This window comes from Elephas maximus, chromosome 26 (genome assembly GCF_024166365.1).
Source record: "Elephas maximus indicus isolate mEleMax1 chromosome 26, mEleMax1 primary haplotype, whole genome shotgun sequence".
In the NCBI taxonomy this organism is placed as follows: Eukaryota; Metazoa; Chordata; class Mammalia; order Proboscidea; family Elephantidae; genus Elephas; species Elephas maximus.
In genome coordinates this window covers 37,219,272-37,237,947 of record NC_064844.1, presented here as the reverse complement: position 1 = coordinate 37,237,947, position 18,676 = coordinate 37,219,272, and the positions used below count along the sequence as shown (strand labels likewise).

The 18,676-nt window shown below is 44.5% G+C and overlaps 1 protein-coding gene and 1 pseudogene across 2 annotated transcripts in view; both read right to left on the bottom strand.

The window, feature by feature from the left end:
• Positions 1–18,676, bottom strand: part of GALNT14 (polypeptide N-acetylgalactosaminyltransferase 14) — a 489,631-nt gene that overhangs the window by 97,122 nt on the left and 373,833 nt on the right. For both annotated transcript variants that reach the window (XM_049870339.1, XM_049870338.1), the window contains exons 3-4: positions 11,490–11,588; positions 4,579–4,646 (exon numbers count right to left, since the gene is read on the bottom strand). In XM_049870339.1, the coding sequence (XP_049726296.1) occupies positions 4,579–4,646; positions 11,490–11,588 (167 nt within the window). The remainder of the gene's footprint in view (positions 1–4,578; positions 4,647–11,489; positions 11,589–18,676) is intronic.
• Positions 3,904–4,506, bottom strand: LOC126068094 (activated RNA polymerase II transcriptional coactivator p15-like; annotated as a pseudogene).

Sequence of the window (18,676 nt, the reverse complement as noted above, 5' to 3'; positions counted from 1 at the left end):
AACTCACCTATGTATTACTTCCCGAGGTTCCAAAGCTGTGCCAATGAGTGGGGGTTTCCAACCTATGTGCAGCAGACCGCATTATGGTAGTGGCTCCCACACTCAACTTCCAGCATCAGGCTGGGGTTTCGCCTCTAGCCCGGTGCTGGTGGTATAGACTCCATGCTCCTGAGACTTGGTGCTGCCCCAGTGGCCACTCCCTCTTCCCTAGCTCATCACTGAGAAGAGGTGGTTATGCCTGGACATGTTAACTATCTGAGAGTGCACCCAGCCTGCTGGAATGATGGAGCTCAGAACAGGTCAGCACTCTCAACACTTGAAGTCTAACAATGGTTCTAATAGTTATACCTTTCAAACTTAACATGCAGATGTCTGGAACACCCACATACGCATTTTGGGAAAAGCTGATTTTGGATGTAAATTTGGATGGGGCCAGGATCTTTGATAGGACTGGGAGGACATGAGGTAGGGAGTGGGATGACTAGTGTGTTGGAAGGCAGCTGCTCATTGTCTCCTGGCACATGATGGGATGTTCTACCAAGGGTCCCAAAGACAGGGGTCACCCAGTCCTCCCATGGGAATGAAAGGGAGAGGGCATGCTGACCTCAGCTAAAGCAACACAAGAATCACGAATCTTTAGCAATGGGCACGGTATCTGGGCTCTGGATTCCTGCATTCATCTTTCGAAGGTTCAGTGACTCTTTCCTCATTTAGGTTAGGGGGCAGTGACATGTGTGTGCCTGAATGCACAAACCAACTCAATCAAACATCTAATAAACTTATCTGGCTAGGGCCTCAAAGACTCACAGGAGGTCAACCAATAATTTTTTTTTTTTTAGAGCACATTTATTTTTATTTCAACATTTAAAATATTCACAGGTGGAGTATTATATTCATTGACATCTCCGTGGAAAATGTACCAAACAAAGCATACAGACAGGCATTCCACAATTACAGAATTACATATTTGTGACTGGGCAAATGTTTGTCCCTAGAATTTACCTGGAAAAACACCACTTTAAAAAAAAACTTGCGTGTTTTGCTGGATTGATTTCTATAGGAAATGAACTTCAAAGGATTTGGGGAGAGATACCTAAATATTAGCACATTTTAAAAATGTCAAACATAGTGCTCTTCTAACACCATACCTCTCTCAGAAACACTTAAATAGATGACATACAATTCTTTCTCTTTTTCCCTCAATAGCCAAGCCAGGATGTACTTTCCTTCAGCTTTTTTTGAAGTCTTTTTTCTAAACACATTATGTGGAATAGGTTGATCATCATGGCATCTTGACTAGCTAATGAGGTAGGAGGTATTCTTCAGAAGAAGTTCTTAGGCATTTAGGAAACAAAGCAAAAAAAGAATAATCCAATTATAAAAAGCTGTTCTTTTTTAGTGGTTATTCCTTCAATAAAATGCCAAGAGCATTAAAAACTGGCCAAATGATGCCCATACTTTGAAAGACAAATAGGAAAAGCTCTGCTACTGAGCATATTAAAGGGCAAAATCTGAGTACTGACACCAGTTAAATTCATTCTGGTGTTACGAGGTTAACACTTCAAAACACCAAGCTTTCTTCTTGGGAGAAATTTTACCAGGAAGATAAAAGTTTAAACAGAAAACAAAAGTACCTCATCTTTTCAGTACAATTTCTTTTTTAACATAGTTCTCATCTTTTCCCATACCCACACATACACACAAGAGGTTTTCTATATATTGTATTTCCAGTAATGTATTTAAATGAATATAGCAGTCAACTTGCCAAGTTCTGCCACAGAAACACTCCTTACATAAAGGTTTTATTAACATAAAGCTAAATGGCTAGAACATACCTTGGTAAGAGATTTCAGCTCCATCTCTGTATGAGCAAGTTATTTTAAAATGCATATATCCTTAAATTTACATAAATCTTAAAATTTACCCATTATTTCCTCTTCACCTGGTACCAAATCAAAGTTGTGTTTTAACTATCCTTCCTGTATGCCAAAAATAAAGAATGCTTCACAAATCTACTCAATTAAGTTCATAGGACACATATGTGTTCCCAGATAAGCGAAAGTAAGTTATCAACCAAGCATGATTTGCCTAAAATGTACATTTTGAACACTTTGGTACTATTATTTGATGAAGGCTAAAATACTAAGACAGAGGATTTATTTGCCCAAGTATGCACCTATTAGGGTCACTGCTATATACACTTTAAAAAGTCATCTAGAAAATATAAAACATCATACCTCAACAGAAGAGCTGCTAGAAAGAAAACTGCGAACTATACAGGGTCTGACAGATGGTTTTGAAATCAAGTCCCTGATGATTCTACTACAAAGTACTTTAGACATAGGCATCAAACTTAGTAGCTGAATAGTACAACTCTGATATGGCAGCCCTTAGTGGCAGTAACCATTTGAGATTTGCTACCAAAAATAATTTGTCAACAAGAAGTTTTTACCTATTTAAACTTTTACTATGAGGCACAGATTTCAGGGCCCTTGCAGCAATAAATATGGCATGGGTGCCTTAGGAAAAGAATATTTGTGAAGGGAACTATAAAATTAAAGAAGGTGGCAGTAAAGAGGAAAGAATTCTCCTCAAACTTAAAAACTCGACGACACTGTTTTTTTTTTTTTTTAATCTAGAACTGTGTACTACCAATGTGATCAAAATTTCAAAATATAAAAGTATCACTTAGTATATATCATTTAAGTTTGAGGAGAATTCTTTCCTCTTTACTGCCACCTTCTTTAATTTTATAGTTCCCTTCACAAATATTCTTTTCCTAAGGCACCCATGCCATATTTATTGCTGCAAGGGCCCTGAAATCTGTGCCTCATCACTCTGTGCCTACTTCATTATTGTTAAACGAAAATAACTTAATTGTGTCTGCTGAAACTTTGTAGTATCAAGTCTAGAATACCACTGTCCAGTAGATTAACTGCAAAACAAAAAAGTGTACTGAAGCAAAGGTCAAAAACAAGTATATGCTCTTCCTTCCACCAAAAAAAAAAAAAAAAAAAAAAATCACATTACCTACTATGATAGTAAAGCTCAATGATATCTGCCCATGTATAATCCATACTCAATGTTATAAAATAAAATGTTAGGTGAGGAAGCTTTCACAATTTTTATTAAATCCTAGTCTAACAATACCTCATTTTACAGACATCGTCTCATAGTGAACATATTTAAAAAGTACAAGCAAATCAGACATTTCATCATTATTTTCTGCAGACTGAACAATAACGTAACATCTACACAGAACACTAACGGCAATGACATACATAGACTCAGTTTTCATACAAGCCATGTTGTTTATCAACCTACACCTCCTAATATTTAGTACAGTAGCATTAGTGATTGTAGTCCCCATATAATATTTTAGTTACAAAAGACTTAGTGAAATAACATTTTGACTGTTTCACTGACATTTGCAAACTAGCATTTAACATACTCAAGGAAGAGTAAAAATTGAACATGGAAAGGTAAGTTAGTGAAGGAAAATGAAGTTAAAAAAAAAAAAAGGAAGGAAGGAATGAAATATCATTGAAGAGGAAAAGTCAAACAAGTCCAGGCATTTAATTGGAAGAGAACAAATGGATTTCCCAAATCAAGAGTGTATAAGTTGATAATACAATCCTTAATTTAAAAGCTGAGTTGAAACAAAAACGTCTACCAACTGTGACTTCAGGTCTTAAACAATACCAACTCTTCTGATCAAAAAAGGCCACAGCAGGTAAGATTGTATGCCTTGATTTTATTTTATACTAAGTGGTGGGCACAAAGCAATCCTTAATAAAGTTGACAATGAGCTTCACTCAGAACATTTTAATAATGCACATTAAAAAAAAAGTATTTATCTTACAAATTGTTCTGCAATCCAAATATATACACAATAGCTTGGAAAACAGCGGTTAGAAACGAAAAGCCAGTGTAAAAAGGTTTTATACGGCTCTGATTTTACGGTTTTCTTACTGCATCATCAACGTCAGAGATCTGTTCCTTCAGCTGGTTCCACTGCTCGGGATTTAAAGAAATATCTTTTCTTCCTGGTTTCATTTCACCTTCCTGATCCATCCAATATTCTCTAATATCAGTTAGAACTTTGCCTTTAAATTCCCAAACACTGACACACCTCATTTTCGCAATCTGAAATACGTTGTCATCCCTGCTGCTGCTGCTCTGCTTGGAGGATGACAGGGCTCTTGAAGTTTCATCTGTCTTTTGTTTCTTTACAGGTTTTTCTGGAGCAACTTGCTTTTTCCTCTTTAACTTTTTGTCGACTTCACTATCAGAATCACTGCCAGATGAGCTTGAAGAAACAAGTTCCTTTTATTTAGGCAGTGCTCCGCTCCTGCAGCCGAAAAGCCGCCTGCTGCCGAACAGTCTAGCTCGCGACTGCTTTTTTTTTTTAATGTAAGATTTAGCCCCTTCTTGAGCCCAGCTGTGAACACTCAAAGTCTTCTGCACTATTATAAACCTAGGCTTTCCTCCACCCCAACGGATCATGGCCCCACCTCTGCTGGTTACGCAGGACTTGGGAACAGACATTTATGCTTAAAGAGAATGTGAAATACTTACGGTCACTGCTGAAGTCATCCACTAATATGATTTCCTGGATCAGATGCATAGGGGTGCGGTTTAATACACTGTGAGATGAAAGAGGAAAACTCATTATGACTTTAGTGGCAAAATACATACATTAACCCTGAGTTTTTAATAGTGCCACTGCATCTGAGGAATGAAAACTCAGAGAAATCAAAGGGCTAGTCCAGCCACATTGCTCATCTGTGAGGCACCAAAAATGTAACTTGGGGTCCTCTACTGCCCATGTGCCTCTTATGACTCACACGGGTACCCCCCAGACACCAGTCTCTATCCTTTCTGCCACCCAACTTCAGCTTTGATTCTCAGACCCTTCCCCAGACCTGATCAGTCCCTTCTTAGCTGTGGCTTAACCTGTCCTCTGTCCACACTACAGCTAGGCAGAGGAAGCCTGGGGTATGCTAAGTCTTTGGCAACAGAATATGGATGTAAAGATGCCCCATGGACACCAGGAGGCAGAGGATTGCGGAGAATGGGGCAGGCAGCATGCAGACTCACACAAAGACAGTCTGATCCAGGTTATGTTGAAACTACTTGGATTTAAGCTGCTTTCACAATCCAATTGGAATCCCTGGGTAGTGCAAACGTTGATGGGCTCAGTTGGAGGTACAAGTCTACCCAGAAACATCTCAGAAGAAAGGCCTAGTGGTCTTCTTACAAAAAATCAGCCACTGAAAACCCTATGGGGTTCTACTCTGACACACATGGGGTCACATGAGTCAGAGTCAACTCTACCGGAAGTGGTGTTTTTACAACCCAGTATCAGGAGGATCAGGAGCCCTGGTGGTGCAGTGGTTAAAGCAATCGACTGCTAACTGAAAGGTCAGCAGTTCAAAACCACCAGCCGCTCCATGGGAGAAAGATGTGGCAGTTGGCTTCTGTAGATATTTACAGCCTCAGAAACCCTATGGGGTTGCTATGAGTCAGAATCGACTAGACAGCAGTGGGTTTGTGTTACCAGGAGGACAGTGCTGCTCTCTGAAGGTGCCCTGCTCATTCATAACTGAGAGGCTTTTCTCCCACTGCTGCCACTGCTTGAAATACCCCTACTCCACCCACAGGGCAGCTTCCCAATCTACTTAGTAAGAATTAATTGCTTCCTCCTATGGGTGGTGGCGTAATGGTTAAGTGCTACAACTGCTAACCAAGGGCTCGGCAGTTCAAATCCGCCAGGCGCTCCTTGGATACTCTATGGGGCAGTTCTACTCTGTCGCTATGAGTCGGAGTCGACTCAACGGTGGTGGGTTATGGGCTCCCTCAGCATTTTGTACCCGTTGCCTCCTGCTGCTTTTATTGCTGCCTGACTCTGAGGGCTGGCTTTGTACCTCACCCATCAATTGCCCCGTTAGATGGTACTATCCCCAAGGGCAGGATCCTTGTCCAGTCAAGGCTCATCAGAGTCCAGCATAGCACCTCAGCCCGTAAAACCACTGTGTGTCTGTCAGATTGTTGTACTGTGGTGGCTTGTGTGTTCCTGTGATACTGGAAGCTTTGCCACCAGTATTTCAAATACCAGCAGGGTCACTCTTGGTGGACAGGTTTCAGCGGAGCTTCCAGACTAAGACAGACTAGAAAGAAGGACCAGTCAGTCTACTTCTGAAAAAATTGGCCAGTGAAAACTTTATGAATAACCACTCACTCGAGGGATATTTAGTTCACACCTACTATGTGCTGGGTACCAGTATATAACGACGAACAAAGAAGACATGATCTCTACCCTCCAGAAAATTATGGTCTAGCAGCTACTTTCTACAACCTATGTAATCTTAGGCAAGTTACTATACTGCTCTGTAGTAAAATATCCCCATCTATAAATTAAAAAAAAATTTTTTTAAATAAATTTGGAAACCCTGGTGACGTAGTGGTTAAGTGTTACAGCTGCTAACCAAAGGGTTGGCAGTTCAAATCTGCCAGGTGCTCCTCGGAAACTCTATGGAGGCAGTTCTACTCTATCCTATAGGGTCACTAGGAGTCAGAATTGACTCGATGGCACTGGGTCTTGTTTTTTTTTTTTTTTAATAAAATGGGATAATAATAGTAGTATCTTCTTCTCAGGGCTATTGAGAGAATTAAAGAAGAATACGCATATAAAGCATTTAGCACAATGTTTGGCACTTCAACAAACAAAACAAAAATCCAGTTGCTGTAGAGTTGACCTCAGTTCATGGCAACTCCATGTGCCTTCATGTATACTCTGTAGTGTTTTCAATGGCTGGTTTTTCAGAAGTTGGTTGCCAGGCTATCTTCCAAGGCACCTCTGGGTGGAGTCTAACCACCAATTTTTCTATTAGTAGCTGATGTCTTAACCGTTTAGTGATAATAAATGGTAGCAACTATTACCATTTCGTGTATCATTAATGATTTTCAAATTGAGTTGACTGTGGATCTAACAAAGGGCAAGGCCTAGGTTTCAGTGTTAACTCTGGGCCTCAGGCATGACTGAGATGGCTGGATTCCACCTGTCCTGAAGGTCATCTCCTGAACTGCATGGTTCCTCAGGCTAGGCCACACCACCTACCGCAGGGCACCCAGCGCCCCGTATATATGGAGAGGGGACTCAGGATGGGTGCTGTGTGGGCCCCTCCTCTCAGAATTATCATTCTGAGCCCAGTTCTCAGTGGGCTGTCTCTTCTGTGCAGGATGTAAAGACACTCCATGAGGAGAACTTTGCCTGGAGCTTCATTTACTTATGAAGCCTTAATTCTCAGCATGGCAACGAGCGTAAGGTGAACAAAACCTTGCTGTGGGGCAGGGGGTGGGGGGGTGCACAGAGGACGGTGGAAGGAGGGGACCACTCACCACCATCTGTCCCAAAGAAGACCTGCACAAAACTAACAACCAGCCCTCTAATGGTGGAGGGAAGGGGAGAGGGAGACAGAACGAGAGGAAAAAATCTGCTTGAAGAATAACCTCTAATGAGGTTTGATTAGGGCTGTAGTATCTGCATTTAATTCTCTCAAATCCCTGCCGGCTCTTTGAAATTTAAGAGTTGTCTTACGTGAACATCAAAAGGTAACCGCATGCTGGCTCTGTGCTGGTCAAACCAAGAGATGATTAGCAAATAAAGAATGTCCAGGGTTTAAAAAAGAAAGAAATCGTCAGCAGTAAGTGCTAATTATACCATTTCCTGGTAACACCTGGCTTGTTTTTCTCCTCTAATCAGAGCAATCGGAGCCCTGGTGTTGCAGTTGTTCAGAGCTCAGCTGCTAACCAAAAGGTCAGCAGTTCAAATCCACCAGCAGCTCCTTGGAAATCCTATGGGGCAGTTCTACTCTGTCCTATAGGGTCACTATGAGTTGGAATCAATTTGACATCAACAGGTTTTTGGGTGTTTTTAATCAGAGCAATTGCAGTGATGGTGGGGCCTCTATAAAGTGGCTCCAGGCTTGGGAGGCCTCAGATGGGGCTTGTGCTCTGGGTCCCTGGGGAGGCTGGAGAAGGAAAATGTCAAATCCTGTCCACAGGACCTGGCTTGGCCCAGACAGCTCTGCACGTCCCTGCCTCCCGCATGCCTGCCCCCACTCCCACTGCCCACACCCTGTTTGCTCCTGTGTCTTCCTTTGCTTCTCACAGGTTCTGCCAGGACACCTCACCACCCCTTGACAGCAGAGCAAATCCTCCCATTTCTACAGGGCCTAAGTTTTTTTTTTTTTTCTTTTTGTTGTTGTGAAGTTGATTCCAAGTCTTGGCAACCCCATGTGTGTCAGAGTAGAACTGTACTCCATAGGGTTTTCAATGGCTGATTTTTTGGAAGTAGATGGCCAGGCCTTTCTTCTGAGGTGCCTCTGGGTGGACTTAAATTTCCAACCTTTCAGTTAGCAGTGCAGCGTGTTAATCATTTGCACTACACAGGGACTCCTCAGGCCTGGCTTACGATAAGGATATATTTTTCTTTGTTTCCCCCCATGCTAACTTTTCCATGCCCCTTTTTTACATGGCCTTAGCATGGAAGTGTGTGCTCACACTTGTTGGCATACACAGATCACATTGCCTGAAAATTATTCTAGAACTGAGTCTCCTGTAGGTGGCTCACATCTCCGCCAGAGAGTAGCTGCACAGGCAGCATATGCGCCCTCTGCTTTCTGCCTGCTGCCCCCCTTCCACGACCATGAAGCACACAGAGGAGCACCCAGAGAGGTGGTGAGCAATGTGAAGAGCGTGGGTGTGGAGGCCAGGCAGACTCCACCACCTACGAGCTGTATCATCGTGAACAAGACACTGGTTCTCTCCAAGCCTTACTTTTCTGCTGTAATTACAGTTTCCTTGTAAAAGCAGGTGGTATTAATATTTGACCTACTTCACAGGCTTTTGTGCGTATGAAATGAGGAAATGCATTTGAAATTGCTCTGTGAACTCCACACTGCTATATGCAGGCAGATTTTTATCAAAAGCTCCATAAATACCAGTTGAATGAAGGGCCAAGCCTGGTTGGTGGTAGAGTTGAGTCATTCTGGAGTGAGATTGATTCAGATTCAAGTACGGTATCTGTATCCACCATTCACTTGGTGGTAGAGTTTCAGTACGTATTTAGCCTTCAGAACTACAATTTTCTTGGCTGCATAATGGAGATATGACTACCTACCTCACAGGAATGCTGCTATGTGCATGAAAGGAGCTTAGCACCTAACACACAGCAGTTGCTCTGTGAATGTGGGTATTGGTAATAACAATGATATTTTAGCTAAGAATAGTAATATTTATGACTTAGTAAAACTGGTTCTTGAAGTGTGGTCTCCAAACCAGCAGCATAAGCATCACCTGGAGACTTGTTAGAAATGCAAATCCTCAGGTCCTACCATGGACCTACTGAGTTAGAATCTCTGGGAATGGGGCCCAAGAAACTGTGTTGTAACAAGCCCTCCATGGGGCTGCTCAGGTTCTGAGGAAGGTCATCACACCACTTGCTGTCCCTTGTACCAGTTCACTATGTGCCAGGTACTGTTCCAAGTCCTTTACCTGCCAGAACTCATTCAATATTCTCAACAGTGACTGTGCTAGTTATTTATTAGTAGTCCCTCTTTTGAAGACAGGTGAGAGCTGCATGTCTGGACAGGTCCCTCCCTTTGTCAGTAAAGTCACAGTGACTATTCAGTCATAGTGAAGACTTGGGCCTCCCCTCAGGTCAAACCTATTGCTGAATTTATTTCCCATTATAGGCCTTTCAAGGAGCCCTACTGGTGCAGTGAGTGGTTAAAGCATCCTGCTGTTAACTGAAAGGTCGTCTGTTTGAGCCCACCAGCCGCAAGATGGGAGAAAGATGTGCCAGTCTGCTTCTGGAAGGATTTACAGCCTTGGAAACCTTATGGGGCAGTTCTACTCGTCCTATAGGGTCACTATGAGTCAGATTCGACTTGACAGTAGTGAGTTTGGGTTTTTGTTTTTTTACAGAACTTTTGGTAATTTTACCCTCTCCTTGGAATTCTTGCCTGCCCAAAACCATACCAGGTGTGCAAAGGAGAAATAGTCTGACTAGTCTGATGGAAAAGGCAAGAGAGTATGCTTCACTTGGTGTACTTTCTTTGGCCCGCATTTAATCTGATCTCCTTCTCTGGGACCAGAGGACAATCTGAGGTGCTGGCTAGCAGATCTGGGACTGGCTGCAACAGGCTGTGTGTCAGAGGAGCCGCTTACTGCAAGGCCAGCCCATCCCTGGGCTGAGGAGGTGCTTGTGTGCATCCCTGGCTCTAACACCTCCCCCAGTGATGCTGAAATGCCACTGCTGGGGCTAGCCTTGCCTTGTTCCAGCTGCGGAGAAGAAAGGCTCTGATGTCAGAGTGCAAGGCCTGGACTCCTGCTTTACCATTCTTAGCTGAGTGACATTAAGCCTCAATATAGTATCTCTAAGGCTCAGTTTCCTCAGCTGCAAAGTGGGCATAGCAATGGCATCCTGCCTCACCCAATAGAGAGGATGAGCCAAGACATGCCTGCACAGGATCAGAACTTCAAGGCTGGTGGCTGCTGCTCCTATCATCTAAGACACAAATGTTGCCAGAGGCTGAATGAGGAAGGGTGTAGCAGAGAAGTTCAGGGGATGGTGGGTAGGGTGGGCCCAGGGAAAGGGCCCTGGAGGAGGGGAAGGGGCACCTCATGGTGGGAAGGAGAGCTGAAATAGCCAGGGTCTTCCAAGATCTGGGTGAGGAGTCAATTCCTGAGCAATTCTTCAGGGTGCCAGGTCTGGGTTCTGAGGGGAGTTGTGCTGTGGGCTGGGTCAGGGACATTTGTATATCAAAAATACATGCAGGTCACAGGCCACACATGGTAAGGATACACCTAATAGAGCCAGTACATGGCCAGGCAAGGATTTGAGGGCAGATAGAGAGGCCTGAGGGAGAATGAAGACTGGAACAGATAGAAGACTGCACAGAGAGTGAACTTTAACAATTATCCTTAGGCTGTTCTGGTTTGCACCATCATCATCAAAGCTAGCAGAAGGCAGTGAAGAGGCAGCATGCTGTGATGGAAAGCAGACCAAGTTCTAATGTCAGCCTGATGCTGCTTGTTATGTAGCCTTGGGCATGGGGTGTGTTACTTAACCTTCTGGGTCTGTTTCCTCATCAGTCATGAAGATTAGAACTAACTTCTAGAGGAAGTCTATCCTTGTGGTTAAGGGCAAGGGCTCTGGGACCTAGTTCCACTACTTACTGCCTTGGGCAAATTACCTAACACCTAGAACCTTTGTCTCGCCCCCTAAAAAGAAAGATGATAGCCTCCTCACATATTAAGGAGTGACTGAGTCAATGTATATGAACGTTTAGAGCAGTGCCTGGCATGTAGCTAGAAATGCCTGATACTGTCATTACAGGGCTGGGCACACAGTGAGCTGACACAACCTTGCCAAGTGCTGGGGCCAGCACTAGATAATGGACAGACAAGAAAGGCTGCCTTACCTTCGAATGGTTCTGAGCAGGGTGGAGCGAGCTTCATTATGGAAAGTGATGATGATGCTGGTGGGTGGAAGGTCTGTACAATACACCAGCAGATTACATCTGGAGAAGGAAAAAGCAGCGGGACACGTAAGACCTCTGGATACAAAGGAGATCTAAAGGGCTGGAACCAAGGGCATCATGGTGGTCACCAGTATCATAGTTACTTGGCATCTGATGGGGCTTGCCCGCTGCATTGCACTGAGTAAGACCCCTGGGCCTTGACCCGGCCCTGAAGGGGGTGGAGGAGCTCTGAGAATGATGGCAGCTGAATTTCTCCCCACCTGGGAGGAACTTGGAAACCCTGGTGGCATAGTTGTTAAGAGCTACAGCTGCTAACCAAAAGGTCGGCAGTTTGAATCCACCAGGTGCTCTTTGGAAGCCCTATGGGGCAGTTCTACTCTGCTCTGTAGGGTCGCTATGAGTAGGAATTGGCTCAACAGCAGTGGGTGTGTGTGGGGGGGGGTACTTGGGCTTGGAGTCAAATTGAGTTAATGTACAGAAAATAAAGGAGTTCCAGGTGGCGCAAATGGTTAAGAGCTCAACAGCTAGCTGAAAGGTTGGCAGTTCAAACCTACCCAGAGGTGCCTCAAAAGACAGGCCTGGAGATCTGTTCTGAAAGGTCACAGTCTTAAAAACCCTATGGAGTAGTTGTAATCTGCACATGTGCAGCTGCCATGAGTTAGAATCAACTTGATGGCAAACTAATATAAAGAAAAAAAAATAAAGAAAATAAAGGTGGTATTTCTTACATGCCTGAGTTTTGCACATGGCGCACATAGCACAACTCATAGTGACCTGTAGGACAGAGCAGAATTGCCCCATAGGGTTTCCAAGGCTAGAATCTTTATGGAGGCAGACTGCCACGTCTTTCTCCTGCGGAGTGGCAGGTGGGTCTGAACCATCGACCTTCTAGTTAGCTGGCGAGTGCTTAAGCACTGCACCAGCAGGGCTCCTCCAATTGTTCCTAGTAGCCACATAAACCCAATCCCAAGTTTGGGTTCCTTTGCCCAGTCTGTGTCCTCCAGCCCCTCCATCTGTGCCACTGGGCAAAGGACAGATCCCATCATGTTCTGGGCCAACAGTTGCAGCCCATCACACCATGCTAACCCCTGCACCACTACGCCCCATACATCTAAATCCAGCTTGTTTAAAAAGGCAGAGCCCCCAAAACTCCAATATAAGCAATAAAACCCCATCTTGAAAAAGCATCCATTTCCACGTATCCCAAATTATCTTGTATGACAATTACACGTGGAGTAATTTCAACTTAATACCTCCCTGCAAGTGCAAATTATAGGCAGTAGTCTGAAAATTACTATAATAATGAAAACAAACCCACCAAGTAAGGCTGGTGCCACCAGGGGCTATTGCTGGGTAAATGCTTCCTTCTGTTTCTCGTCATTTTAGGGGTTGTCCAACTATGGGGAGGGAGTATCAAAAGAGGAAATAAATAACAGGTGTTTGAGGAGTCATACATCTGCTCTCCTCATTTTCCAATTTGTTCCTAGGCCTGAGGTTTTTAATTTGGGGTCTAGACACCCAAGGATGGGCTTCAAGAGGGCCATCAGCCCTCTGAAGTTGTTTGCAAAACTGTGTGTGTAAATGTGCATTTTTTACGAACTAAGATGGTTTATAATTTTCAATAGATTCTCAAAGAAGTCTTATGGTCTAGAACCCATAAGGACCTCAGTTCTAGGACAATGGGTCTGATGTCTCTTTGGTATCCCTGATAACTCTAAACACTTATTTTCTGCAAGAATAAACACTGAAGGCTTATGGTGTTGGCCCGGAGAAAAAGGAATAAGCAGTGGAATAAGCAGCGGAGAAGGTAAGTTATAACCTTTAAAACTTTCCTACCTTCCTGTTCTCTCCCTTTAGAGACAACTCAGCAGATCTTGTCATTTCTACCTCCTATTCTACCCCTCTTCTCCCTTCCGCATGGCCTCAGGTCAGATTGTCATCACTCCTCGTGGGAATTATTGCAGTAGCCTCTTAACTAGCCTTCATGCCTCCAGCTTTTTCCTCTGCCAGTCATGCCCTGCCCGCCGTGTAGCTCTCTGTAGGCTGTTCTCTGGCTTGAAACCCTCCAGTGGCTCCTGATATATCAAACCCAAAATCCCTAGCATTGCCTTCAAGACTCTTCACAATTGCAAACTCACCGACTGCTGTGATTCTCTGCCGTTGTTCATGCTATTACTTCTGCATGGAGCGTGTAGCAATGTCCTTCCTCTTTTCTACATCTGGGGAACTCCTACTCATCTTTCAAGACCCAGAGCAAATGTCCTTCCTACAGTGAAAGTGTCCCATACTCTCCCTTGTAAGTAATCACATGTCCCTTGTGCTCCCATAATTGAGACTGTTTGCCCCAATTGACTATGAGTCCCTCTAGAGAAGGGACTCATGTCATCTCCCTGACACTAGAATAAAATTTAGGTATACCAGATGCCCAGGTAGAGAAGGATGAAAGAAAGTGTGGAAATACATTTTTAGGTCAGGTGAAGATGTAACATTTTATGGTTTTAAAAGCCTCTGAGATGGCTTCCAACGGTTCTTACATACTGGTCTTCAAACCTTTTTATAGTCTGCTCCCACGCTGAATCAGAACTAACTTGTATGATGAATAGGGCATGGTGGAAGTGACAGCGTATGACTTCCAAAGCTAAATCATAAAAGCTCTGCAATCTTTGCCTTGATAACTTGGATGGAAGCCAGCTTCCATGCTGTGAGGACTCAAGCAGCCCCTGGACAGATGAACATGTGGAGAGGCACTGAGGCCTCCAGCCCACAGCCAGCACCAACTTGCAGCCTTATGAATGAGCCACCTTCGAAGTGGGTTCCCCAGCTCCAGTCAAGCCTTAAGATGACTGCAGCTCTACTTGGTTTCTAACTGCAGCTTCACTTAGTTTCTGACTGCAGCTTTATAGGAGACTCCAAAGCAAGACTACCCAGCCAAGACATTTCAAATTCTTGGTCAACAGAGACTATGAGAAATAATCAATGATTTTTGTTTTTTTAAGCCACTAAGTTTTTTAAGTTTTGGGGTGATTTGTTAGTATTGTTGTTGTTGTTGTCATGAGTCAATTCCAGCTTATGGCTATCCCATGTGTGCAAAATAGAACTATGCTCCATAAGATTTTCAAGGCTGAGATCTTTCAGAAGAAGATCACCAGATCTGTCTTCCAAGGCACCTCTGGGTGCTTTCAAACCACCAACCTTTCAGCTAGTAGTTGAGCTTTTAACCATTTGCACCAGCCAAGGACTCCTTTGTTAGCATTAGATAGCTATTATAAAAAGAAAAGAGAAATGCATTCAAATGGCCTTAGCGAGAAGAGGCACTGGCCTCAGAGCCTCCCAGGGGTGGTTTTCTGTCCTTGACTTGCCTATCTTTGGACCCACACCTGACTCTGAGTAGGAGAGCAGAGGAGAGGGACGAGGGCAGATGTCTGGTCATGTGGGGCTTGAGGGGACCCTTGGCTGGTGTGAAGTAATGGAGAGGCAAGTGCAGTGAGCACCAAAAGGGATGGGCAGAGGCCAGGGGGGAGGAAAGGATGACTATCAGTCTCTTTAAAGGAAGGCAATAAAGTGGAGGGATGAGCAGGCCCTCCTTCTCTCCATCCAATGTGGTTTACAGAGACAGGGGAGAAGGAATGAGATACTGGGCAGAGTGACTCAGAAGGCTGCCAGGGTAGTGAATGGCTGGGTGCCAAACCTCTCCTGGTTGTGTGGTAATTACCAATGTAGGGATGGATTACCCAATATATACCAGCTTAATTGTGCTTACTTACTAGTCTGTAGTGCACAATATGGTGAAAACCAGGTGAAATTGTGCACTACAGATTAGTAAGTAAATATAATTAAGCCCGTGCATACCTTGTTTACTGTAAGCCAGTTCATACTGTGCTTACTAGTTAATCCACCCCTGTGTGGCATCAATGCACAATGCTTGGAAGCATGCACACACAGTGCTGAGGAGTGGAGTGGAGAGAAGGAGGCCATAACTCTGCCTGAATACTGAAGGTTTCATTGAGGAGGAGGTGCAAATCTGTATCTCACAGGTTGTGGTGAGGACAGAGAGAGAGACAGGCAGACAGATAGACAGGGTGTGGTGAGTACAGACAGACAGGACATCCCAGTCATGGGCACAGTTCCGGACCACAGGCTGAGTGAGGCAGTTCATAGAACCAGCTGTGGGACCTTGGGCAAATCACTCACTTATGCACGCCACTGTTTGCTCATTTGTAAAACAGGGGGTTGGGCCCAATGGTCTAAGGTGAAAGGTTCTCACAGCAGCAGTAATCAGAAACTATAACTGTAGCAGGCATTCAATAAAAAACAAAAAAAAACAGTTGCTATGAAGTCTAACCCATGGTCACCCCATGTGTGCCAGAGTTGAATTGTTCCGTAGGGCTTTCAGTGGCTGTGATCTTTTGGCAATAGATCACCAGCATGCTTAGTTTGAATGGATTGTCACAAACACCATTTTGCAGCTGAGGCTCATCTGTGTGAATGGGCATCTGGCTTTACTTTTTTAAACCTCAGTTTCCTCATCTGTGAAATGGAGACAATTATTCTTAATTTGTAGATTTTTTTCTAGATTATTACTGTGAAAGGTAATAGTAGATACTTGACAAATAGTAGCTATTATTGTTTTTAATACCAAGTCCAAATCTGTAGATGACTGTGGTTTGGTTTGATACAGAGGAGCTAACCCAGACTTTATGCAATGTTCAGTGCTTAGTGCTTACTGACTAGAACCATAAATGCATAGTTGAGAAAAGGAAGAAACCTTGGAGATGATCCAGTTCAACCTCCCAAATTGCACAGAACCTGGTGTCATACAAGCATCAGCTAGAGTGAGGATGGCTGTGATACTGTGCTCTGAGCCTACCCAGTCTCCTGCATCTGTGGAAGAAAGGACAATGGGGTTCCTCCATGAGGCTGGGCAGTAATCACATAAGCTCCTCAAGTCCACAGGCCCTGGGAGGGCAAGTTAGAGGCTGGTGCCTCACCCCTCCCAGACACAGACTTCCCAGCTCACAGGACTTCATGGTGCCTTCCTTTTGCCCAGCTTAAATTTCACAGAACCCTTACTTACCCCTTGTCACATTTGACCCTCCCAACAGCCTTGTGAGAATGCTACTCTACAGATGAGGAAAATGGAGGCTCAAAATCTTACTCAAAGTCACACTTCTGGGGGGGGCAAGATGGCTGACTAGGCAGACACTACCTCAGATCCCTCTTGCAACAAAGACTCGAAAAACAAGTGAATCGATCACATACATGACAATCTACAAACCCTGACCATCAAACACAGATCTAAAGAGTTGAACTGAGTGACAGGTGAGCGAAAAGCTGAGCCTGAACCAGTGACCGCTTCTGGAACCCGCGACCCACACCACAGCAATGAGCCCCCGTGGTTCCCTGGTGCCGAGTGGAGGTGCTGATTGCGGCTTGTTGAGGTGCGGCAGGAACGGGACACAGCCCTAACCCTTAGCCCCCTGGGGGTAACCTCTGTAGAGACTCAGCCAGTGCAAGCAGGCTGCACACTGACTGGGCTAACGAGAGAACGAACAATCACAGTGAAGCAGCAACTGTTTTCAGAGCCTGGAGCCAGCGTCCCAGTCAGAAAACCTTGGCGCCGGGCTTTGGGCTGGGTGCAGGGGAGCTGAACACGGCATCCTGAGATGGTGCAAACACAGGGTACAGCCCTAGCCCCCTGAAGTGACCTCGGGGGAAGCCCAGCCAGTGCATGCAGGCAGTCCAACAACGCGGCTGACAGGAGGAAAAATCACCGGGAGGCAGAGACTGGTTTTGGAGCCGGGAGTGAGGCGTCCCAGCAGGGGAAACTTGGTGCTGGGATTTGGACTGGGAGCAGAGGAACTGACCACGGCTTCTGAAACAGCACAAGCACAGGACGCGGGCCTGACCCTCAGGGGCAATCTCTACCCAGCCAGCACACAGAGCTGACACGCCCCTCGGGAATCTCAGATAAAACAGTCATCCCAAGCAAGATAAGTAACTTTGTCTATATTCCAGGGTGCTACTCTCTCCTATCTATCTGATCCCTCCCCTCCCCTTCTCAGGCGGCTTCATTAACACTGGAATTTCCTGGGCCAGAGAGTGAAGTGCTCTGCATTTTTTTGTTTGTTTGTTTGTTTTGTCTTTTCCTAATCCATTCTCCTGGTCTGAGAGAAGCAGCTGCAAAAAACCCAGGGACCAAGAATCCTTCCCTGACTTCCAGAAATTGGAATAAAAATACAGAACCAGCTCCAGCCAAGCATTTGTGATTCACAGTCTTGGGCTTTCATCCCTACAGGGAACAAGTTGGATATTATAATGCAAAGGCAATTCTGATAGTGATCTGACTGTAATTGTTTTAGCAGATTACTGGAAAGACAAGTTTCCGAGGTCTGATATCTCTACCTATTAAACAGAGCCCTCACTGACCACAACGGGAAACTGAGGGCTGAAGCTCCACCCAAACCAAATAACCTCCTGCCATAGGGGTCTGAGGATAGTGAATTCTACCAGTCTGTAGAGGTACATGCATTGGGTGCCTAAGGTACAGCTGCAGAGCAAACGCACCAAAGTGCTTTAGGAATAGAGACAAACCTACCTCACTGGCACTTGGGGGAAGCCTGTAAGTATCCTGCCCCCCCGGAATGTGACCCCCTGCTGCTACTAGAATCTGGTGCACACAACTATCACCACTACTCCTCTAAGTGAATACGTGACAGTCTATCCCACACACTTGGTGACCCAAATTAGATTCTACTCAAGAATAGTGAAAGGACTCTTAGGGTTATATTTCTGGTTATGGCCCAAACCAGCTGGTAAGAGGACATAAGTGATTCAAAGGCTACAACAATCAAGACAGCGCAATCTAGTAGCCCATCTACATATATTGAAAGAAAACAAAACAAGATAAGACTCAGTGAGCAAATATAAAATAAATCATTACAATATCTTACAGATGGCTCGGAGACAACAGTCGATATCAAACCACATAAAGAAGCAGACCATGACTGCTTCTACAACTCCCCAAACTAAAGAATCAAAATCTTTCCCAAATGAAGATACAATCCTGGAATTGCCAGATGCAGAATATAAAAAACTAATTTACAGAATGCTTCAAGACATCAGGGATG